This window comes from Cydia amplana, chromosome 19 (assembly GCF_948474715.1).
Source record: "Cydia amplana chromosome 19, ilCydAmpl1.1, whole genome shotgun sequence".
Classification (NCBI taxonomy): domain Eukaryota; kingdom Metazoa; phylum Arthropoda; class Insecta; order Lepidoptera; family Tortricidae; genus Cydia; species Cydia amplana.
Genome location: NC_086087.1, coordinates 3,124,014 through 3,148,525, shown reverse-complemented (window position 1 = coordinate 3,148,525; position 24,512 = coordinate 3,124,014). Strand labels below are relative to the sequence as shown.

The following is a 24,512-nucleotide window of genomic DNA, read 5'->3' as shown; positions in this document are numbered from 1 at the left end:
TTTTTATTATAATTAAAAAAAAATACTGAAATGTAATGATGTGAATGATGTGATATATTTTTAGAATTGGCTCAGAAAGCCCTTTCGTACCCTAAACTTGACACTGTGCATTCTTATGCAAAGCTGCGTCTACGCATCGTATTAGTCATTGCACTATTGTTATAGATAGCATGAACTCGTTTTATTGTATGTATCTACAAATGCACACCGCCAGCTTCTCTACTAACAACATGCTTTTTTAAATGCATCTTTAAAGGAGGTTGCAGAATATTTACTGTGTAAGAAATTATTAGGATTTTAGGACAAATTACGATATTCTATTTATTAAAAGTATTTAACTATATTACTCAAGTGCCACAAATATTACAGATAAGGTTAAGGCTACATCAACAAAATAGAGCTCGCAATCTGGTGGCTCTTGTTCCTCACCCCTGGGTCAGATCAGAAATAGACAGCAGCAGTTGCCTTCATCTTTACCATCTTCTCTAGAGCACCTACACCTGTTATCAAACAGCGATCATGAAACAACAGATAGCGACCTCAGCCCAGCGACCACTGCTAGCCATGACCAGCATGCCACCACCACCATCGCCAAATCAGATAACATTGCTAGTACATTCAGAGTGAGTCTCCAACTATGAGACAAACAGTAAGCCACTCTGAACAAGCAAATGCGAATGCTCTAACATCATCCCATAATCCTATACCATCGCCATTTTCAGGTTTATCATCCTACATCCTACTCTGCAGTTTCAGTGTTCCTTGGGCAGAAGTTTTCGAAAGGACAGTAGTCACAGAAAATATGTAAAAAATAAGCCAAATAAAAAGTAGCTGTTCCAGGGGAAGGAGCACTGAAGCTGAATGATAAACCTGAAAATGGTGATAGTATAGGATTATGGGATGGTGTTGTGGCATTCGCATTTGCTTGTTCAGACAGGCTTACTGTTTGTCTTGTAGTAGAAGACTCACTCTGAAGATGTACTAGCAATGTACGATGTACTAGAATCCGTGGAAAGCTACTAAAATGGATAGAAGGGTACCTGTCAGACAGAACCTTCAGTGTGCGAGTCGGTGACTGCCTGTCTCAGCCACTAAACGTGCTGAGTGGAGTACCTCAAGGATCTGTCTTGTCTCCAACCCTGTTTGGAATATTTGTGACTGACTTAATAGCACTAATAGAGTCAGAGTCGTGCTTCTTTGCTGACGATGGCAAGTTCTTTGCCAACCCTCATGTTTCTTCGGGCCAGCTGCAAGCTGATTTGAATCGGTTAACTTCGAAGTGGATATTGAAATTGAATGTTAACAAATGCGCAGTTCTGCACCTCGGTAAAAGAAACCCTATGGTCCAATACATGATAGGGAACTCTCCAATTGCAGCGGTGACGTCCCAAAAGGATCTCGGTGTGACAGTTACAAATAACCTGAAGTGGGGTGAGCACATAAATAACATAGTCAAAAAGGCAAATTCGTTCTTGTATGTTATAAAACGCTCATTTCAATGCATATCTGTTGAAGCTTTTATCAAAATTTATAAAACATATGTCCGGCCCTTGCTAGAATATGCTTTTCAAGTATGGAATCCTTATTTCGTCAAAGACATTGACCTTCTAGAAAGTGCGCAGCGAAGAGCCACCAAGATTCCTTTTAAGCTGAAACGCTTGCCTTATGAAGAAAGGCTAATGGTATTGAAGCTGCCCACACTCAAAGCTAGGAGAGTGAGAGGAGACCTCATCGAGTGTTTTAAGATTGTCACCCACTGTTACAACCACCCTGACATCCACAAAATAATCAATAAGAGAACTGTCAGCCGCGAGACCCGAGGTCACAGCCTACGAATTGTTCGCACTCCCACTACTACTAAAGCTGCATATCATTCCTTGTCCAACCGTGTCGTGGCGGCTTGGAACCGTTTACCGGATAGTGTTGTGACTGCCCCCTCGGTCAATGTGTTTAAAAACAGATTGGACAATTGGCTTTTAAGCAATAAGTTAGACTGATGATTACTAGTGAAGTGATATGACTATACAAACTTTGATCTATATAACACTGGACACTGTGTGACATAGGCTCATCAGCTCAATAGCTGCTCGCCTATAATTATATAATTGGAGGGTTGGGTATTGAGGACGAGGGTATTAGACGGTCGGTGAAGGAGCGCTTTTTCAGTCGGCTCACAAAAGTCCTTAACAGTCTTTTGTCAGGAGGCAACAAAGTGCACGCCTTCAACGCCTGGGTAATGCCCCTACTCACATACTCCTTTGGCATACTAAGGTGGACTCAGACCGAGCTGGACGCCCTGGATCGGAGGGTCCGATCACTGCTCACCGCACATCGCATGCTACACCCACGCTCGTCGGTTATGAGATTGTACATCCCACGGAAATGTGGAGGCCGAGGCTTCCTAAACGCCAAGGATCTCCACAACCGCGAGGTGTACAATTTCAGGAATTATTTCCTTAACAATGATGTGGTGGCAGTAGACAGGAACCTCACGCCGCTCTCCTTGGCAAACGAGAACTGGCGCAAACCTGTGGTACTAAGTACTGCGGATCGCAAGGTGGCATGGGAGAGTAAGGTGCTACACGGGCGGTTCTACAAGGCCCTCACGGGACCCGATGTGGACCTGCTCGCGTCGGTGAACTGGTTACGATTCGGGGACCTCTTCGGAGAAACCTTCCGCAATTGCACAGGCAAAACCCTCGGAGAGAGGGTTTTGCCTGTGCAATTGCGGACGAAGTAATGATGACGAACAACTATCGGAAATATATCCTGAGGGACGGTACGGTCGACATTTGTCGGGCATGCCGCCGTCCCGGAGAGTCACTCAGGCATATCATTTCCGGTTGTTCTCATCTTGCTAACGGCGAGTACTTGCACAGACATAATCTCGTAGCCAGGATTATTCACCAGCAGCTTGCTCTTCTATACGGTCTTGTGGACCGCGAAGTACCGTACTACAAGTATTCACCTGTGCCAGTTCTCGAGAATGGCCGTGCCACGCTCTATTGGGATCGATCTATTATCACTGACAGGACTATTGTAGCCAATAAGCCTGACATTGTGATAATAGATCGAGCGCAACGCCGGGCCGTGCTCGTTGACATCACCATCCCCCATGATGAGAATCTCGTTAAAGCCGAGGACAAGTCCAGTAAGTACCTAGACTTGGCTCACGAGATAACCGCCATGTGGGATGTTGATTCGACGATCATTGTCCCGATAGTTGTTTCAGCGAACGGTCTAATAGCGAAGAGTCTCGACCAACATCTTGAGAGACTCTCGCTAGGTGGTTGGATCAAGGGCCAGATGCAGAAGGCGGTGATCTTGGACACGGCGCGGATAGTCCGCCGGTTCCTCTCTCTGCGGCCCTGACCACCGGTAGCTTGGGCCCTGCCCCGCTGCCGGCGGCATCCTAGGTTAGGTTTTTTATAATGTGTTTATATGTATTTTTTATTGTTTTGTAAGTGTTTTTATATTTTACTTTTATATTCATATTATAAATAACCTAACGTAAGAGGAAAAATAAATAAAGGGATAATAATAATAAAGATCAATCGTACCGATTTTCATACCTTTAACACCATTTGCAGGATTTTACTGATTTTCGCGGTGTACCGCCAGCGCTATTGACCTTTTTATGCTCTAAGCACACTCGACTAATACCCACATACGCAGAGTCGCTGGCTTTGAATGGGTTAACGTAGACACATTTGTAGAAAATGTTGCAGTTTCAAGCAATAGTAACACTTAATATGTGTAATAGTTGGTCGTAGAGTAATATAAATATTTTACCGAGTGTTCGTTTTTACGGTAAGTACCTAAACGAGTTTTTTGCGTGTTTCTCACAAGTTCAATAAGTAACACGTCTATTGAAAAAATAAAATAAAAAACTTTTTGTGTAAAGCGCCTGCACGTTTTGTGTGTGCCTGAACTGCCTGCAATGAAGATGTAATATTGCTATTTAAAATGAGCAGGCGTCTATATATATATTTACTCAATTCCATATTTCTCTTTAACCGCTCTCTGAATTTGATTGTGCTTCATACATGTGGAAGCACATTGCGAGCACTAACCTTAGGCAGTACTTTCACCCTTGAGTAGGCAGCCGTTAGCTGGATCTGGAAATGCACCCGCCAACCTGACGTCAGGATGGCGGGCGTCATCTATTTCTTAAATATCTCTGGAGTTTAAAGAGCACATTGCTCCAATTTTGGCGCACATTTGGCACATTGCTAGCACTAACTCCTGACGTATACCGCAGCTCCATTTGTTGATGTACACCCGCCATCCTGATACACACGTGCATGGAGCTCGGCCATTTGGACTTCCGCGGCGGCGCGATGTGTTCGCTCCAGCTAAATTTTTAATAATGGGCTCATGCAATCTTTCCAAAATGTGCCGTCGGAAAATTAATTAATTGCATCAGAAACTATCATGTTCTAAATTTATTTTGTGCGTTAGTGTTTTCCCCCGCTCGGGTGAGTGTTGCAAAATTATATTTTATAGCTACTATGTGCTAATTATATCATTAGATAGTTATTTCTTCCTAATAAGGTGTGTGCCTAGCATAATTTGTAGTTAAGATCCTTTATTACGTTTCGCCGCTGTAATTCTGTACAATTGGTTTCCTTTGTTCCTTGTAACGTAATGAATTTCTACCCTCTTGCCTAAAAAGTGAAATCATGATTTGCAATTTCCAAATAAATGTGTAGATTAAATACAACTAGAGTAAAACTTAATTGCTATAGGCTAACATTATTGTTTTTCAATATAAATTCCACTTTACATGTTTTGAATTTAATAGTTTTCATTGCATAAGTACTTACTCCATAGTACTGAGTTGATTTTGTATGTTTCTACCACATCACTGATCACTATTTAATGCTTTGAGCTTGCCTTCCTGCTTTCTGCACTTTCATCTTGCGCTATTCCTTCACGCGGCGAAATGTTGCAGGCAGTAACGCAAAATCGGACATTTTACTAAATGTCCAATAATGATAAATTCCAGGGGTCCTACCACCTACACTACCAACACTGGCTCCGGAGTCCACCTGCTGCCCTGCTGACCCGTGAAGACCTCAAGGCCGTGACGTCACCACCACTTACATGCGCAACCACCACAGCACCAAGCGCACAGCAGGGAAGTGGCACTCGTTCATAAGTGCGTGCAAGTGAATACGGGCTCGCTTTAAATTGTATAAAGAACCACCTCTGAGATCTGCTAATCTACCTACCCTCAACTTTAGTTATTTTTACAAAATCGTTTTCTTTGTTTTTAATATAGTTTTTTTATTATGTACTAGTTGTTTTACTTTCTAGAATTCTAAACAACAGCTAAACTGTTACAAAGTCTCCGATTTTTTCCATGTGAAATGTTTCACAAGAAAGGGATTAAATCGCGTAAGTATAATGTTTATTTAATACATCCCGACGTTTCAAACACTTTACACTCTTTACAGCGTTCGTGGTCAATGGGTGACACCGGGGGTAGTTTTATATCATGAGTAACCGAAGATAATATTCGTTTCTGAAAGTTTTTGACCGCTCATCAATAAGTGGGGCACTCACCTCCAGATGATGTAGTAGGGGTAGATGAAGATCCTCGTGGTGATCCAGGTGACGATGAGCCCCAGGAACAGCGTGTCGCATGTCCTCTGATAGTTGGCGTACTTTGTGGCCTTCACCGCCTGAAAACGACACGGTTAAATTATTATCGACATTTTATGATCAGCAGACTTTATCAATCACTTATCAAGCTGATGCGGAACCGCATAACGCCCCAGGGTCTGAGCGAGCGAGTATGATGGATGTATAGGGGGGTGGCCCGCTTGCACACTGGAGCAGCGTGATGAACCGCATACAATGTGAGGAATGCCTTATTGTACAAAAAGGGTTTTGCCTTAATATACCCATTGCTAGCCAAATGTGGGCGTTGGGACCAAACAGATAAAATAGGGAACATTTCTTTTCCTTTTTACTCACTCGGGAAGGCTCTTTGAAACCAGTCCGTAAAAGACAACGGTTTATTCCCATCTGTCCCTACCCCACGTGACCGCTGCCATACATGAGGCGGAAGCAGATGGGAATGCTCCTATCCCATCTCTGCCCGGCGAGGACAATACACCAAGACACCTTAATCGTCTAGCTAGAGTAACCAGTGTTTTGTTTAGCAATACGCTGATCAAATACAACTTACCTCAACCAATATATCAGCACAATCGTGCACCAGCAGAACTAACGTTTCTACCCTGTGCAGTTTGCAGATCCAGCTGAAGGACAACAGCATGATGGTTGCCAGGTGGTGGACGAACATCTGCCAGAAGTCTATAAAACACTCACCTCAACAAATATATCAGCACAATCGTGCACCAGCAGAACTAGCGTTCCTATCCTGTGCAGTTTGCAGATCCAGCTGAAGGACAACAGCATGATGGTTGCCAGGTGGTGGACGAACATCTGCCAGAAGTCTATAAAACACTCACCTCTACAAATATATCAGCACAATCGTGCACCAGCAGAACTAGCGTCCCTATCCTGTGCAGGTTGCAGATCCAGCTGAAGGACAACAGCATGATGGTTGCCAGGTGATGAACGAACATCTGCCAGAAGTCCTTCCGCTTCACGTCGTGGAACTGCGATATGGTGAGCGACCAGTAGAAGGCTGAGGAGATCATGTAGTACCACCACACGTCGTTCGTTAGGCCCTGGAACGAAAGAGATTACAGATGTAGTGCATAATTATTTTCCATCCCATTTTCACGGAAACTTAACGTGTCTTGCTATTTCAGTCAGTCTCGGTACAAAAAGTACTGAACTAGCATGACAAATACGAACGTTTCCGAGAAAATACGATGGAAAACAATTATGCATTACATCTGTAGTGTTACTGACAGCTTTAAAAATGTATAAATGTCATGTCGACTTTCGCCCATGATTGACTTCATCAACCTTATTTTAAGGCTTTAGTGATAAGGCAAAATTTGTACAAAATCGAGCCACTGATCTATATTATAGAGAACCATTCATTGACTCTATCCTACCAGACTTAGGTGTCTCCAAATTTTTTGACCCGAGCCAGGCCTTCGCAATCGTTTTGTTGGGCCGAATTGTGTGGAATTTGGCACGTTTTTCGGGCCGAATCAGCAGACCACATCAGAAAACAGCAGGTAGCTGTAAGTATAGTTTTTGGACGCGATTTGAGTCTGATGCAAAAGTCCATATTCCATTTGTACCGCGCTGTGTAGACATGAGTTCTCCTCCCAATTCGCACATAGGTACGTATTTTACCGTATACTTTGAATAATTTCAATCATATTTCCGCTTACCCCAAAATCCCCGAATGCAGGTTAATCGCGGAATCAGGCATGACTAACATTTGTTTACGAACCGGCATCAGAAAGGTCAAGAGCGGAATGTAAACAGAGTAAACACCGACCGCTGCCGACCTGTTGGTGTTGTAACTTGTAAAGTTTGATCCGATTAGCGATAAATCAATACTGCTTGTGCTTATTGACAGTTGATAGCGACTTGCAGCGTATGCACTAAACTTGGAACTAGAAATAGAGTGGAATGATGTTTAGCGTGTTTATCTGTTTATAGGTACTTCGTACTTTTTAGGATAATAGTTAAGACAGCTTCGCAGACGTACTTAGGTATAACAATTATACCTTCACAGTCAGGCACTTCGGGTTATTCCCACTAGTTACCACCAACATTAGGATAAAAGGTGGGATTTTATCCCCAAAAGTTGCCACTAAAATTTTGTTACCAGTGGTAAAAGTGGGATAAAAATTCCCAGTAGCTTCCACTGATAACAACATGCGGCACTTCTCTCATTCATATTTCTTGCAAAAGCAAAACAATGTTTAAATAAAAATAAGATTGGGTGCAGCAAGAATTGTCTAAATCTATCTAAATCTAATCAGTCAGAAATACTTGAGTATGATGATGATGCTTTTTAATAGGTATAGGACCTCATATGTCTATTAGTTATTGGCTACATTGCCACCGATTATATTGAGTATTATAAACAAAGATCGGCGGGGGTGAGCTATTTTCCTTATAATATGACGTAAGACTCGTCAAATTATAAGGAAAATAGCTCACCCCCGCCGATCTGATTATAAATAACAATTTGAGTTTTAAATTAATATTTACAATGATGATGCATATCAGGATGTCTAGCCAAGATGCCAATCGTTCCCTCCATAGCCAACTATACGCTAATGTCTCTGCCGCACTTTTATGGAAGAGCAAACAATTGGCACCTTGGCTAGGCCCTCTGTTCTGCTTATCAATGGTTTCATACGATTACCAGTAACAACTCAAACTGACTATTACGTGTTATCTATTATTGTGTATTTATTCTGTTGACACGATGAATCAGAAATGGTCATACGATCGGTGTTCCCTGGCATGAGTCATGTGTAGATTAGATGCTAATCGATTATGCGTCTTTACTACAGGTGTGCAGTTTTTGAAGGGTTTCATAATGAGTCATTTCATAAAATATGAAAGATGTTTAATTTTACTTTTTGATTCACGTGTCTGAATCTGAAGGGCGGTCTTCTGAAGGTTAAAACCCTATTGATATACTCGTATAAGTTTAAAATGATTATAAAATTTAAGTTATAGATATGTATGTTTTAATTCACTCGTAAGAAATACTCGTAATAGCGTTGTTATATTGTTGTTGTGGGTATTTAAATTATGTTAAAACTAATTTCCAGTTTCACTTAAATCAACAGAATGTAAACAATTAAGCAATCAACACATCGTCGCGTATAATTTCACAATCATAAGGGACCTTATAGACCTCAAGCGGTTATCACTAATAACCCCGTAATATATACAGTCAGCAGCAGAAGTTGCTACCTTGACACGCTCTTATTCTCTTAACAATAAAGTCGCGTCAAGGTAATTTTGAACACCTGGCCCGCTTAGCAACTTCTGCTGCTGACTGTACATGTTTTTTTTTATATCCATAGGTACAGTAAATTTACCATTCGAAAGTACTTAGTAAAAAACTTGTTATTAATAAAATTGTTTTTTTCTTCATATGTATGTCACTGCTAGTACATTATATACCTAGTCCTACAGTCAGCATCAATATAGTTGGTCAAACCAATTTGTCAATCAGTAAGAACTAGGAAAACTATACTCATCCTTTTCTTTTGGGTGCTAGTACTAGTGTAAGACAAAGATAGTATGTGTCTATCTATGTTTGAAATGAGACAGTCCTTTGACAAACTATAGCAGCGTATGAAACAACGCGCCAAAATTATCTGTCACCCTCGAATACTTTTCCAAATAAAAATATGTACAGATGTATTGAATAATTAAAAAAAAGATTAAAAAAAGAAAAATTATTCTGTTAGTATGTCTCACAACAGTTTAAATTCGATGTACCGATGTAGTGCATAATTATTATGCGCGTGGAATAGAGATAGCAATAGGCGAGTCAAGCTACAAAATCTATCTAAAAAGCGTTTCTTCTTTATCAGATAACGGTACATAGTTTTGACGCATAGTCTGGACTATCGTATCATTATAGACTTTATTACAAACACGTTAAGGTCCACCTCAAGTCAGTTAAGTATGTTGCTGTCAGTTGTCAACTCCACGACCACTTTATATCATTAGTAATGAGTAATGACCTTTCAGACATGTGACAGGTCGTTAACCCGGTGACAGTTAACCTGAATACGTATGCAAATGTGTAAGTGGTAATCGTGTTCAAATACGCCGCTTTAGGGTTCCGTAGTACAAGGGTGCTACTAATGAAACCCTTTAACACATTCATTGCCACCCAGCCAAACAAGACATCCGCGCCAGGCCACAAAAATTCCTTCATATAAAGGTGTAGTACCACGATCCCGACTATCGGGTCGTCCGGCCTGGGAACGAAATCATAAAATACCCGATAGTCGGGTTTTCGGCACTGAATGTGTTAATTCAAACTATTGCTCTCCAGGAACGGGAGGCAGCTAGTTCCTATTTAAAATGGCTTTCGAAAATTCCTCATATTATTGTAAAAGAATCATAATTAAAGATTCCCTTGTTTCTTGTAAAATTGTCCTGAAATTTCCTAGACCTTATCCAACATTTCGGATATTTTCCACAACTTCTCTCTAAGCCTACCTAACCTATTGCCCTCTCGCAAAACCTCTAAAAGTTTATTTACATTATGTATCTAAACAATATAGGTAACTATACGCACTTATGTAAATATTTCACCGAAGTAATCATAATAAGAAGGTACAGTCAAACAATTTATTTTCCTACCCATTTTGTAGTTTGTCACAGTTACAATAGTATGAGGCCTTTAGCGACTTTCGTATTGATTGTCACTGTGACAAGGTACGAAATGGATAGGAAACTAAATTAATTGACTGTACCTGCTGAAACATCTCTCACAAATAGTACAAATAATATTCAAATAGTTTGAAACAGATATAACCTTTCTAAGCGGCCATTGAAGAAAAAAATGACATTTACGGAGCCCTCGAAGCGCGAATCCGACTCGCGCTTGACCGTTTCCGATACAACAAGTTTTTATTTACTTACCCAAGCGATGAGTAGGTCACTCTGCTTACTAGAATCGATGGAGCCTACGCTTTTATGCATTATTTAGTCTAGTTTAAAGCATTCTAGTCTAAACTAAACTTAACAATTGAATCGATATGGATTTAAGCCTTTACAAGTTTACATGGCACACCATATTATAAGGTTCTGCCTGTAACATCATCTTTTTTTCCCTTTTTTCTTGTGCAGAATTTTTAAGATAAAGGAGATGAGGCTTGAATCGTGTGTTTTATTATAGACAATAAAAACTTTTAGTAACCAATGGCGACTTTTTTTAATAGCGGGGAAAATTGTGTATTGGGTAATATTAAAAGCTGCGTCCGGGGCTGCTTATTATACGTTTGTAATGTGGAATGTCCCTTTATTAAAGTCTAAAATGTACTAAGAGCTTCGTCAAAATATAAAGCAACTTATAAAATCAACTCAACGATTTTGAGGATGTCTGCAATGTAAATTGTATTGTTTATTTTTTTGCCGTAGATTTCACAACGAATTATAGCTAAACAAAACGTATTTTTTAGAACATTGCCACACTATCGTAAAACTGGCGCAAGGCCACCGTAAAAAGGTAAAAACACAGTAAAAAAATCCCTGTAAGTAACTAGTTTTTTATTCCATTTGTGATAAAAATGTTTGTTTTTTGTTAATGTTGCGTGCATTTTAAGATGCACTTGCGTTGTTTTGATAACGGTAATCGTTTAGAAGAGTACAAAGTACAATAAAGTATTGTGTAATGTGTAACGATAAGAAGTATCGTAAACTTTGTCTACCATGACAAATATTGTATGGTCAGATAAAAAATGATGCACTAAGGCAGGGCTTCCCTAAGTGAAAGGCCTGAGTGGACGCTTGAAGCGGAGCGTTCGGCGGGGCGTGCAGCGTGGCGTGCAGCGTGGCGTCGGGGTCAGGAGTAATTTGAGCAGCGTGCACTAAGGCCGCTCCTATACGTTTGCATTTGTTTAACATGCACGCCGCACGCCCCGCCCCGCTGCACGCCCAACTCGAGCGTCCACTCAGGCCTTACACTAACTGTGCGTCGCGGGGCGTCGCGGCATTATCCCAAGGGCGTCGTGAGGCGATCTATGCCATGTGTCGACAACTACAACTTGTATGGTAGGTAGATTTGGATCCGAGGAGGAGCATTGCAAAAAAATGGCAAATTCCCACAGGCGTCAAAAAGTTTGGAAAGCCCTGCACTAAGGTATTTCCCACACGGGACAACCTGTTTCCGATAAATTCATGTGGGAACTGAAATTTTTGATCGCGTCGCAGTTGCCAACTAGGTACTAGCCATGTTTAGTTATCCCTGTGTAAGGATGGTCTAAATAATAGTGAAGCGACTATTTTTCAAGCCATACAATGTTTGATATGGTAAGGCAATATTGACAAATGTTGCGGTACGTGGGCTGACTGTTGCTATCCTTAAGTCGCGTATTAGGTTTTCTTTGAAGCTTTGCCTGCCAAAGACAGCCACAGATGCATTCGGTTATACCCCAATATCAACCCTCGCGGATTCTGACAAACGTTCGCAACGATAGGCGTGGCGTTGGAAGGGCTAAGCGTTAGGGACGGACAACGTAGTAATACGAGACCTTGCGTTTTCAAACATCGGTTTAGTAAGACTAACTATTGATTAAGTATCTATTCTGTTTTTATAATTGAAAGCATAATATTTACCGACGGTTGAGCTAACGCCCCCTTTTAAAAGGAGGGCGGAGACATGTTTTTATTGTCATTCGAGACACTTATCTAATGACGTCACTTCTTATTAATTAAGATAATTGTTATGTTATGTGAATAAGGCTCCGTCCCATGAGGCAAGTGCCCAATTTTTTTTATACAATGGAACTTCGGTAAATCCTCGATGAATAAATGAATATAACCTCGAAATATTCGTGCCAAAGTAACTTTAAAGGGTTCGTCACACAGGCACGTTTTCCACGCAGGCCGGGCGGGGCGCGCCGCTTTTACATATAAAACGCTCATACCTGAAAACGCGCCTGTGTGACGGAACCTTAACTCATTAAAATCTGTTTTATATCCTAAATATTACTCAAAAATAGAAAAAATGTGTCGGGCGACAGATGCATTGGCGTATTCTACGAACGATTTTCATCTTCGCGAGGCCTTCTTATATTGCAAATAAAAGCAACCTTTGTGGCCTTGTTATCTCTGAACCTTCAAAGAATAATTTTAACGACACCTTATCCATAAATTTAAGTTGCATTGTAACTAACAAAGGCTTCTTTTTCTTTGCAACACAATTGAAAAGAGATTTGAAACACGTTTATGAATAATAGGCATAACATTTGACAATAGGACCAAAGTTCATTTCGCCGAATACTTTCAGTTTTGCTACACCACCGATGACACAGTTAACTGGTTTATTGTGAACCTTATCAGGACGTGATAAGGCTTTCCTTTAGGCACTTTTGTTTTCGTTTACACAATAGGCAGTCATAAATCGAAAATATGTGTTCTAAGAAACAGGGGACAAAGTGCGTATTGCAGTCAAGAATCAGTAAGAATGGCATGAAAAATATTGATGTCATTCCTTCGTTTAGTTTCATTTTCTAATTACATTTTTTTTCTCCCTTGACTAGTACTAGTATTAATAGTTATTTTATGTTAATAATTACATACTTCAAATGACATTATGACTGATAGATTGCCCCGTATAAGGGCTCATTTCTTAGACGATGCGAGAACTCGCATGTGAGTTTCATTACATTGCGGGTTTTGATCGGTCGGTTGAATTGGACGTACCCATTGTTGACAATTTGCCCAATGAAAACTTACCATTGGCAAATGGCTACTGTTTTTACGATGATTTAAAATCTCTAGTGCATTTTTATGGAGCGTCGAAGACAGGGATTGGTCAGTTTGAAGGGCACTTTAACACACATTAGCGACTTTAGTGTCTTTAGATGTACTACATGCATGCAAAGTTGCAAACCGAATGCGAATGTTTACGTGTTTCAGTTAATCCTTACTTCTAGCCTCTAGTGTCTATTACTAAATAAGTAACAGGACGAATGGTATTTTTTTACGAAATTTATTTTGCCTTCAGACAATGCTCCACCATTTTCTCCAATCAAGTTGATATTGATCAGACCCGCGTTTCGACACATCATTCGGGTTAATGCGCTACAAAGTACCGATTAATGATATCCACGCGACCGCAATTATGTCATAGTCGGACTTTAGTGCAAAAAATGCTCTAGATTTCGAATGTTTGTCTAGTTCAAGAGGCTTATATCAGTGGTGCCAAGAAAGATGTAGGTACCGTGTCATCTTGCAAGAATTCCCGCTTTAATATCGATCATAGGTCTGCAATAACCCTAAAGCAGCTGTCGGCAACCTTTTAGCAGCCAAGGGCCACATAGCAGTTAACGAAGTTGACGCGGGCCGCACTTCGTTAATATTTATGACTTTATCAGACATTTTTGTTTGTCAATATTACCATCTGTGTCAGATATTTAAGCAGCATCCCGGTTACGACACTTGTGTTCGTGGCTGTAAAGCCCTATACGAGAGAGGATCCCTCGGCCCCACACGCAAGTGTACGCTCCCCCAAGCGGGAGGGGGTTGTCAATATTACATACAAACAAAATAGCCATTAGGGAGGCTCGCGGGCCGCCTGTTGCCTACCGCTGCCCTAAAGTATGTATAAGAGTTAAGATAAGTATAAAAACATCATCAAACCTTCTTACCTGATGAGGATATCCTATATAAGCATGATCTATGTCCCACAGCCACTTCTTGTTCCACAGTATGGCTATCCCGAAGATGAAGTTGCAGACATAGAAGGAGCACTTCCACGCGTTCTCGCAGAACTTGACGAGCGTGGAGGGCTTGTCCTGGCACCGACGGAGGCGCCACCAGCGCTCGACCTGCCGCTCGGACATGTCGCTCTGCTTCGCTAGGGCTGCCAACTGTTGACAAATTAATTTAAATAGATAAATATTATAAGATCGCGTCAAGATCATTTTGAACACCTCGCCCGCTTAGCAACTTCTGCTGCTGACTGTACTTCAAAAAACAGATTTAAAGCAGGTTTGAACATGCCTATTAGGGTTTAGCAACAAAACTAAGTAACGAAGTATTGGTAATGAGAATGAAACCTTAGCCACTAGGCGACGTTCGTGCCTCATTATCACTAACTCCTATTTTCCCACGATCAATCATAATAATTAATCTATTAGTAAATATACTGTAAATGCGAACCAGACATTCTTCCTTATTAAATTATCAACGGAATATTATCGCACGTATAACGTTATCAAACTTATCAAACATGTAATAATATTACTTTAGATAACTCCTTCCACCCATTTCCAAATGGATATCAAATAACGAAATTCGAATAAGAAAATGTAAGATCTATGTCAAAACGCGTGCGAATAACGGGAAATGATAGGTACCTAAGTGAAATTGTGAGCTTAAACATTGTTCAATCTAATTTTATTTTTCTTCTCACAACGAATCGCCCTGGCGGTTCAGCGAGGAAACCACGAGGCACCATGCCACAGGCGGACCTGCTGGATGGGGTATTCTTTTTGTGATTAGGTTTATTTTTATTTAAATAGGTAAGTTTATTTTATGAGTAGAACAAAGAAATAGGTAGTCTCTTACAGACTCCGATAGACCTCAGTTTTCACGTCCTATTACTTTATAACAGACTTTGAAACTTATAAAACATCGTGAAAGAAATGAATGGGCGTCCTACATCAGTCCTACGACAATGTACGCCTGCGACACGCCCTTGACACACCGGTCATTCACAAGATATTGTAAGACGGTCGCATCTCTCACAAACTCCCGATAGTTTTACAATTTATTTGGTTAGAGACATGTAGACAATGAACGATTATCTACACACGCATAAACGCTCTATGATGCGTTCAAAAATCGCAAATTTCGGGCAGCATACTGATAAATACTCCACTCATCTCCGTTCTCCGCCTCAGTAGAAAAGAAAGGCAGCCTAAAGAGGCCAAACTGGGCCTGTTTTCAGATGTAAATATGTGCGGTACATATCTGTGGCACCCATTGACGTATATATCTCAGGACGGGCCTTACGGGCACTTAGAATGGTACTAGTTCAGCGGTGTCACTCACGAATTCGAGCCAATCTTGCAGTCTAACGCAACTAGTTGCGCCGAATCGCGCGCGTGATGCGAACTCATCAGCCAATCGCGTTGTAGCGGTGTCACACCGCTGTACTGGGGTCATGTCCCCTTCTTATTGACCGTAAGGTCAGTCCTGAGATATAGGTCAATGGTGGCACCGTACAACGAGAAACGAATGAATGGGCAACCTGAGGGCCTACCGCGAACCACGTTCGACGTGTTACCTCTCTGTCGCACTTGTAAATTCGTAAGTATGTGTGACAGGGACGCAACACCTCGAACGTGGTTCGCGGTAGGCCCTCTGCACTCGTTCTAAGACAATGTGCCCGCGACAAGCCCTTGACACGTTGTTCGCCATTCGAAAGATATTGTAAATGAATGTCTACTTAATACATAGAGTCCTATATACTAATGGCGTTATTCATAAACGGCTGCTAACTTTATCAGTTGATGATGGTCGTTTGTCCCTATCTGTCGTTATGCCATAGAGAGGGACAAACGACGATCATCAACTGATTGTAACGTTTATGAATAAGGGGGTAAGTTACTAGGAACTGTGCTAGCTTAGATTCAACTGAGAAACTAGTACTGTAACTTGAGCAGACCAGAAGCGTATATAGACATTTGATCCTAAAAACAAACCCGATCGATTGATACCATAAATGAAAATTAGGTTTATGAACTGTCAGTTAACAGTGGCGATGGTACACTGAAACATCCAGACACTTTCATACAACTTATTGCTACTTCTTAAAACATTTGTTTGGTTGTCTGGAAGAGATCACTCTTTAGCGATAAGATCGCCTGTTGTCTGCCTCTACATTTAATCAATTATTTTTCTTTTGTATCTTTCTACTGAGGTGTGCCAATATAGAGTATTCTATCTAATATCTAATATCTATATGTACCTATAATTTCACCGTGGGTGCCATGTTTTAAGTCGTACGGCTGCTATCGAATGATCTCGGCCCACATACATGCACCCACAGTGCCGTAAATACGTAAAATGCTCTTCGCTTTCACAACAATTGCTCGTTTTTGCTTTGGCTACATCTAGGTCCTAGATTCTAGGACATCTAAACCCTAATACTGTGTCGCGATTGGTACTGATCATACGAAGGCCAATGGTGACCTTATTTTCAGCGATAATAAGCGATATGTTCACAGAAATTTGGCTCTACATATACATTAAGCATCAGAACAGTTTTCAGTCTGATTAATATAATTTTTAGGGCTAATTCGACTTATATGGAATAATATTCATACTTTTCGAAATACACGTATTTAGCTACATTTCTTGCCAGAGAAATTACAACTTAGTGAAGTGAATCATTAGAGGTTTCCTTGCTACCGACCAGACAGCTGCCGAAACAAATAGGCTATTATGATTATGTAGAATCTAGAACGGCGTTTAATGTAGTGTTCTAATTCAACTAAAGGCTTGGTCAAATACACAGCGCGACGCAGTGCCGCGTCCGCGCCGCGCGACCGCGGCACATGCTAACAGGTTACCTACGTCAAACAGACTGCGTCCCGCCGGTATCACGCCCCGCTTCTGTCGCGTCCCGCGCCGCGCGGCCCCTTGCGTCCACGCGGCGCGGGTCACAATCAGTCGGATCGGACGTTAGGCAGCGAGCGGTGGCGCGCGCGATGAGGGCGTGTTGAGAGCGCGATCCGCGCGAGCGCTGTTTGAACAGGCATCGCGTCGGCATCACGCGGCGCTGCGTCGCGCTGTGTGTTTGGCCAAGCCTTAAACGTTCTATTCCAGGAGCCCAGATTCAACTGAGAAACCTATAAACATCATTGTGAGCTACTAAACTGAGAATTAGTATACCTACTTAATTATTTGTAGTGATACAATGATATGTATTTCGCTTTTATCTAAAACAAAATGAATATAGGTAATACAGTCGCCATCAGATTATATCGGAGCGGCCAAGGCGCTCACAAATATCTGAACACGCCTTTATGTGTTTAGCGTTAGAGTGCGTGTTCAGATATTTTCACCTCCTCGACCGCTCCGGTATATCTGATGGCGACTGTACACAATAAATACATAGGTTGTACGGTCAAACACTGTTTCGTTATTAAACACCCTATGTGTTAGAAAGAGACTTCCGCTTGTAAATTGTAACTTTTAGCTTTATTCAAAGGCAACAGGAATATATGATCGCGCGCCATGTTGCGGAATTTCACTGGAACTAATAGGTATTTTCATACTATACTGAACTGTCACCCTATACGTGAGAATAACAGCGCCCTCTTGACAATGATCATATATTACTGGTCAGGCTTATATAGATCTTATGCTGAATGATATTTATTTGTATAATTATTGTCAGCGTCTAAGTTAGATGCATCTAAAACGCAAGTAAGAAAGTTACCAAGCAAGTTTGAAAAAAAAAGTAGTCTATAATATAATAAAACTCGATTAACCAGATGTCATTACTTTAACATCAAAATTAATTAATATGCAAACATGTTGCACTGATTATAATATTTATAATATATAATTTAAATGACATTGCTTTTTTATCTTCCACCGTATCTCAAATAGCACCTTAACACAAAGCATTATGATTCACTTTCGTTCGTATAAAAATTGTAAATATAAACAAAACAATGCAATGGTTTTTATGTCGTGTATAACGTGATTTCAAAACAAATATGACGCAATTTGAATCGAATGCCTATCCATTTAAGGTTGCTTTTGCAGTGTCATATTTTAACCTAGGTCAGAAGTAATCTTGTCGCGTAAAAGCGAATTTTAACCTTTGAGATTATGTTTTAAGGTCGATTTTGCTGTTTTGAGTAATGACCGAATGTCATTAGGTTGTTGATCATGCTAGGTTGATAGTAGAGGTTGATTTATTAATGGCCGGTTACCTGTACTATTTGATTGCTTTTATCACCTGATCATGTTCTAGGTCCAGTTAGGGTTACCGCATGAAAAAATGGGAATATCCTAACAAAAGCCCATTTTTTCCAGACATCGGTCTGAAAATCCTGACATTTCCTGGATGATAATTTCTGTAAATATCAGCTGCCATCAGATATAATATCTGGGTGACCGAGCTTCGCTCGGAAAATATATAATAACTCGGAAATGCGCGTTTTCCCAGAGATAAGACCTAGCTAGATCGATTTTTCGCCCCCAAAAACCCCTATATACCAAATTTCATCGAAATCGTTAGAGCCGTTTCCGAGATCCCCGAAATATATATATATATATATAAATAAATAAATAAATAAACAAGAATTGCTCATTTAAAGGTATTAGATACGCGCGGCCAATATTGTAGCTGCCTGAGATAAGTGGTAAATTAACCTATAATAGGCATTATAAGGATTACCTTTCTTGAAGCAGGGTTGGCCCTATAGGCGGCTTCCAGTTTAGGGTTGGGTGCAGGTTTCTTATTTCTACCATCCTTAATGCCTAGGGACTTGCCAAATGGAGCAAACACATATCTGAAACAATGTAAAATTATGTAGGTATGTATGATTAGATTTTAGATTAGTTTATTTCTCATTGAAAATGTGTAGTAGGTAGGATCCTATAGAAGTGGTATACGCATGCCGTGAGGGCCAAAACATAGGCAATGCGACACTATGATTGGTCGAATTTATTTGTTGCCCACCATAACCCATACTAATTTACGGTCAGGAATAAAAAAAATGTGAGACTGTGACAAAGACAAACAATAATAGCGCTTTCGCTGCTACTCCTACTGAAAGATACATAAGACTATCCCGTTCGGTCATTTCCCCCAACCCTCATGCCTGATTCAATTAAAATACTAGATTCATGGAAGTACTTTATATTTTACATGTCAAAATAAAATGCATTCACAAAAAGATCGTCGCAACACAATATGTTTGTATGTATGTCATTTTATTGCACATAAACTAGTATAGGGATATTAAAAAGTTGGCCGGAGTGACAGTCTCTTTATGAAAAACAAGATCAGTTTTAATACTTTCAGACACGGAACTTCAATTAAGTAGTTAAGCATAATTATATATTGGTTGCCTTAAGATATTGCGCGACTAAACACGTTATATGCATAGGAGATATGCTAATATTTTTATTCGAATATGTAATGCAGAGTTATGAACCCAGTAAATTGTGACCATATCTGAACACTAAGTCATAATTTAATAATGTAAAAATGGCAATTTTACCAATTTAAATCCCTGGATTATGGGCTTATCTCTTTACCTTTAACATTTTCAAGTTATTTAATTTTGGAACAGGTCGAATTTTAATTTCAATTCCACTGCTCACTTACACAGGAAACATTTGGAGCTAACTTCCTTTCTAACTCATTTCGCATTATCAATGTGTCATTCGTTTTTAGTCTAACGCCGGGCCACGCTACTGCTCTTTCAGAAAACTAGGTTAAAAATAAACCGGTACTTACTTCTCTAAAACGAAGCGTAGAGCTATAAAGACCAGGGCCATGGGTATCGGAAGGAAAACATGCCGATGGTCGGTGTAGGTGACCGTTTTGTCTGGGCCGGGCGCTATATCTGCCCACGTAGTGTTGGGCGGCAACCACACATCTTCGTTCCAAAATGCATCCAAAAACGGGCGAAGCATCGCGAACTTATTATAACAGAACACTTGTTTTCACTCCGGAAGGTTTCTATGATTGATAATTTGCGGTAATGATATGCGGGCCGAACGACACGCGACGCGATGGAGTAGGGACTGAAAATTGACAGTTCATTGACTTTTTTGACACATGAAGTAAGCACTGACAAATTTGACGTTTTAGAGGCGATTTTTTATTTTATCAACAAGCATGTTGATTATACGTTCATGTTGCGCATGTATAGTTGGTCAAACTAACTAAGCAGTAAATAAGAACAAAAAAAAACTATAATCATCCTTTTCTTTTGGATGCTAGTACTAGTGTAAGACAAAGATAGTATGATTCTCTCTGTCTATTGCGCATTCACAGTGTGCAAAAATTCCTTTGAATAACTTTCATTTCATCAAAAGGGATTACTCGGGGGCCCGTTTCTCAAAAGTTTGTAGAGTCAGACCAAGAAAAGTCTGCAGCGGATTTGATAGCTCACGCAGTGAAAGTGTTATTTTAAACGTCAAACTTCTATGAAATTGTGACTTATAAACAACACTTGCACTGCGTGGGCTATCAAATTCGCTGCAGACTTGTAATACAAGCGGATGTCACTTTTTGACAGCTTTTGTTAGAAAGGGACATCCACATATAATAGAAGGGGATGTCGCCTAACCCTTTGACCGCCGTTGGCATGTATACAAGACAACGATAGAACGATACACTGGCGCCGCTGGCTTGTATACAAGACAAAAATTCAACCGCTCGGTAAATGTGGAAAAAATATCAATTATATTTTTTTTTTACACTCATGTTAATGTTTTAGGTCCTTGTTTAAAAAAAAATTGCATTTATTGCAGCTATAGAAATCCATTCTTTTATAATAAGGCTCTCAAAAAAATTGCTCCAGATTTCAACGTTTTTCTTGTTCCTCGTCGCCGTTGTCTTGTATACAAGACAGCTAGGGATGGGAATGTTAACTCGATATGAGAATATTCAAAATAAATATCAAATCGCAAATCTGGTTTTATTTAAGCATTTGAACACTTGTTAAATGCCAATTGGTGGTAACTAGTAAGTAGAATACGTAAAACGAGACGAGAAAGACAGGCATTAACTATAGCTGAAGTTCAGGGAGCTTCTTCAGCTGTTGATAGTAGAGTCAGACAAGTAAATCTGTCCTTGTGGTTTATTTGCAGAACAAAAGATTCATTTTAAGATGATAGTGTAGTGGGGAGTGATACCCTGCAGTGACCGCTTCGCACAAGAATGGTACAGGCGGACGCTAGGACTATATATATATAGTCAGTGTCGCCTAACTATGAGAATGTTATATATTTGAAATTGACGAAAAATTGTCATGGTAGGGAGGATGTAATACGGGAACTGAGAAGCTCATCTAAGGAACATGTTGAATGTGAAACATGCATTCCCGAACATTCCCGATCCCCACCCTTTTCCAATATTATTGTTCTTCACTCATTGACAATTCAATTAACCCACGTGCAATTTTCTCCAATGCAGTTCCGGTACATTTATATTATCGACACACGATGCGCAGCTCTAACGTTACGCTTATAAAGTTTACGTACCGACAAGCGCTTACGCCGTTGACCTAGAGACTATTATTACTTAATCCGCGCGGAAACAGTCCTTGTCGGTCTGCACTGCGGACAGTCCATGCGCGCCGTTGTCTTGTATAAACGACTTCTTGTACAACCTAGTGCGGTGATATTACGTCATGAATCGATATTGTTTAGTGGTTGTTTTTAATGATAAAGACCTTTATTTTTAACATTGTCGTGTGTAAAAAATATGTTAATTTTTGGCATTTTCGAAATAAATTAAAGTTGGATAAGAACAAAGCCAAATTGAGAAGATTTTTACCATAAATTGTAAATATCGATATCACTATTTGCAATCCCTAAACTTTTTATTAGTTGTTTACTTAAAATTTGCTCTGGCGTGTGAGTGAGCGTCTTTGCGGACTAGGTCCGGCGGCCAAAAGGCTAATGTGGGAACCCATAGGAGGCCGACCGGATGGTGTTTCGATCGAAAATCATTCGGAAAAACGAGTCACCGTAATGGATGTAATCCTTTTTTTAATAACCATTTAGGTACTCCACTTTCAGGCACTAGAGTCTGTGCGGAAAGTCGTGGAATGTATGGGGCCCAATACATTCTACGACTCTTTCCGAACAGACTCTATACTTAAACAAAGTTTGTAAAGGGTTTTTTTCTTTATAGATATCGAATTTCTCTTATGTATCGTCTTTTTTTGCATTAGAAATTTGGTAAACAATTTTGATGTGTCTTTTAATTGAAAAACACATTTTAAAAATTACTTACGGTAAATATGTAACAATTATGAATCTAATACGATCTTTTATAGTCATCTGCTTTCATAAGTAATAGTTTAAGATTTTTAAAAAGTGTTTTTCAATTAAAAGACATGTCAAAATCGCTTACCTTCTTTCAAATTCTTTCTAATGCAAAAAAAACGAACTATAGTGAGTCCAGCACATTAAATAAAACAATGTTTATAGGTGTCGAATTGTGTATTATAAATATTTCAATACAAATGCAATTTAACCATAAACAAACACCGCTTCTCATAGTAAAAATATAAACCACTTCTCTATAAACTTGAAACAAGTGTCAAACAAAACGCAACACAGCATCAATCAAGTTTGAACAAGGCCCCAGTCCAGAGGGTCTACCGCGAACCCCGAAGTTCGCAAACTGCGGGCACCTTTCTCTTTTACTCCAATTAAAGTAATTAAGTTTCAAAGAAAGATGTCCGAAATTTGCGAACTTCGCTGTTCGCATGTTAAGCCCCCTCCACACAGCGAAATCGACTCCACACTCGCGTTCGCGGCGTCGCGCCGCGATTCGCGCACGAGTGTGGAGGGGGCTTTAGCGCAGTTAACGCGTTTTAAAACGGTTGTGAAAAAGCGCCGTTATGTAGTGTACGTTCTATCAATAAGTAACATTATTATTTAAATCATAATTATCAACTTTCGTAATAACAACATAATATATCAAAGGCACGAAACCATTAAAGATTATTTCAACTTTTTTTAACACTTGGACACATGGTTAAAGCGTCTGAACACGGTAGTGTGACTAAAATACCTATAGTCTGTCAGGCCATTTCCGTCAGTAGAAAAAAGCGGCAATTTTACATAGGTATTTAGGTATAGTGAATTATTAAACAGAAACACTAGTAGTGGTATAGTTAGATTGATGTTAAGAGGTGTTCATACAATTCTGATAGCCAATTTAGACTCTCGCGCGAGCCACCGCTTACACTCACGTTCGGCTTGTCATTCGGTTATAAACCTTATGCCGTACCGTTAGTGTTTAAATTATATTAGCTCGACGAGCTTGCGAGCCACGAGACGAGCCGCGAGCCCACCGCTTACACTCTCGTCTCGTGGCTCGGCTCGCGGCTCGTCTCGTGGCTCGCGCGAGAGTCTAAACCGCCTTTGACATTAAAAAAAACTTACTTATGCCACAGAATAAATGATAGGTAGTAAACTAGGTACAGAAGGTTAACTCTCTAACAAAACGCGTCTATTACGACAGAGTCGACAGATATGACGGCAAGATGGCGCAAGCAGGCGTCCATTCCGTAGCGGTGCGCGGCAACTACTATGGCTAGACACCAAAAATGGTGTGGGCCGCATGTACTTGTAGCGACGCGACGAAATCGCGGAGTGAGCCACGCCTGCTTATGCATACAGTTAATCAGAGCAAACTGTTCATGTCAAGGTACTTAACTTATGTCATTGATATAAACTATATAAAGCATTTATCTGTACCTATTTAAATAGGCATTATCTATACAGGCCATAATTAAAACATTAATAAATTTTTAACAAAACAAATAACAATTACTGATAACTCATAATGATTAAAAAAAAACCTAAACAACTATAATTTCATACAATTCCGAACACTATATAATTTTTATTAAAAAAAGAAAATACTGGACTTCATAAATTTGTCTTAGAGCTAAGATTAGCATAATTAACGTACAGATGTGCATAATTGTTTTTCATCGTATTTTCTCGGAAACGGCCGTATTTGTGATGCTACTTCAGTCAACCTCAGAGGGCCTACCGCGAACCACGTTCGACGTGTTGCCTCTCTGTCGCACTTGTAAATTCGTACGTGTGACAGGGAGGCAACACGTCGAACGTGGTTCACG

The 24,512-nt window shown here is 40.1% G+C and overlaps 1 protein-coding gene across 1 annotated transcript in view; it reads right to left on the bottom strand.

The window, feature by feature from the left end:
* The window catches only part of LOC134657292 (ceramide synthase 6-like), a 30,803-nt gene extending 10,378 nt beyond the window's left edge, over positions 1–20,425 (bottom strand). Inside the window, exons 1-5 of the mRNA XM_063512874.1 lie at positions 20,138–20,425; positions 19,070–19,184; positions 14,298–14,519; positions 6,483–6,704; positions 5,569–5,687 (exon numbers count right to left, since the gene is read on the bottom strand). Coding sequence (XP_063368944.1) covers positions 5,569–5,687; positions 6,483–6,704; positions 14,298–14,519; positions 19,070–19,184; positions 20,138–20,316 — 857 coding nt within the window. The 5' untranslated portion in view covers positions 20,317–20,425. The remainder of the gene's footprint in view (positions 1–5,568; positions 5,688–6,482; positions 6,705–14,297; positions 14,520–19,069; positions 19,185–20,137) is intronic.
* Positions 20,426–24,512: the final 4,087 nt, after the last annotated feature.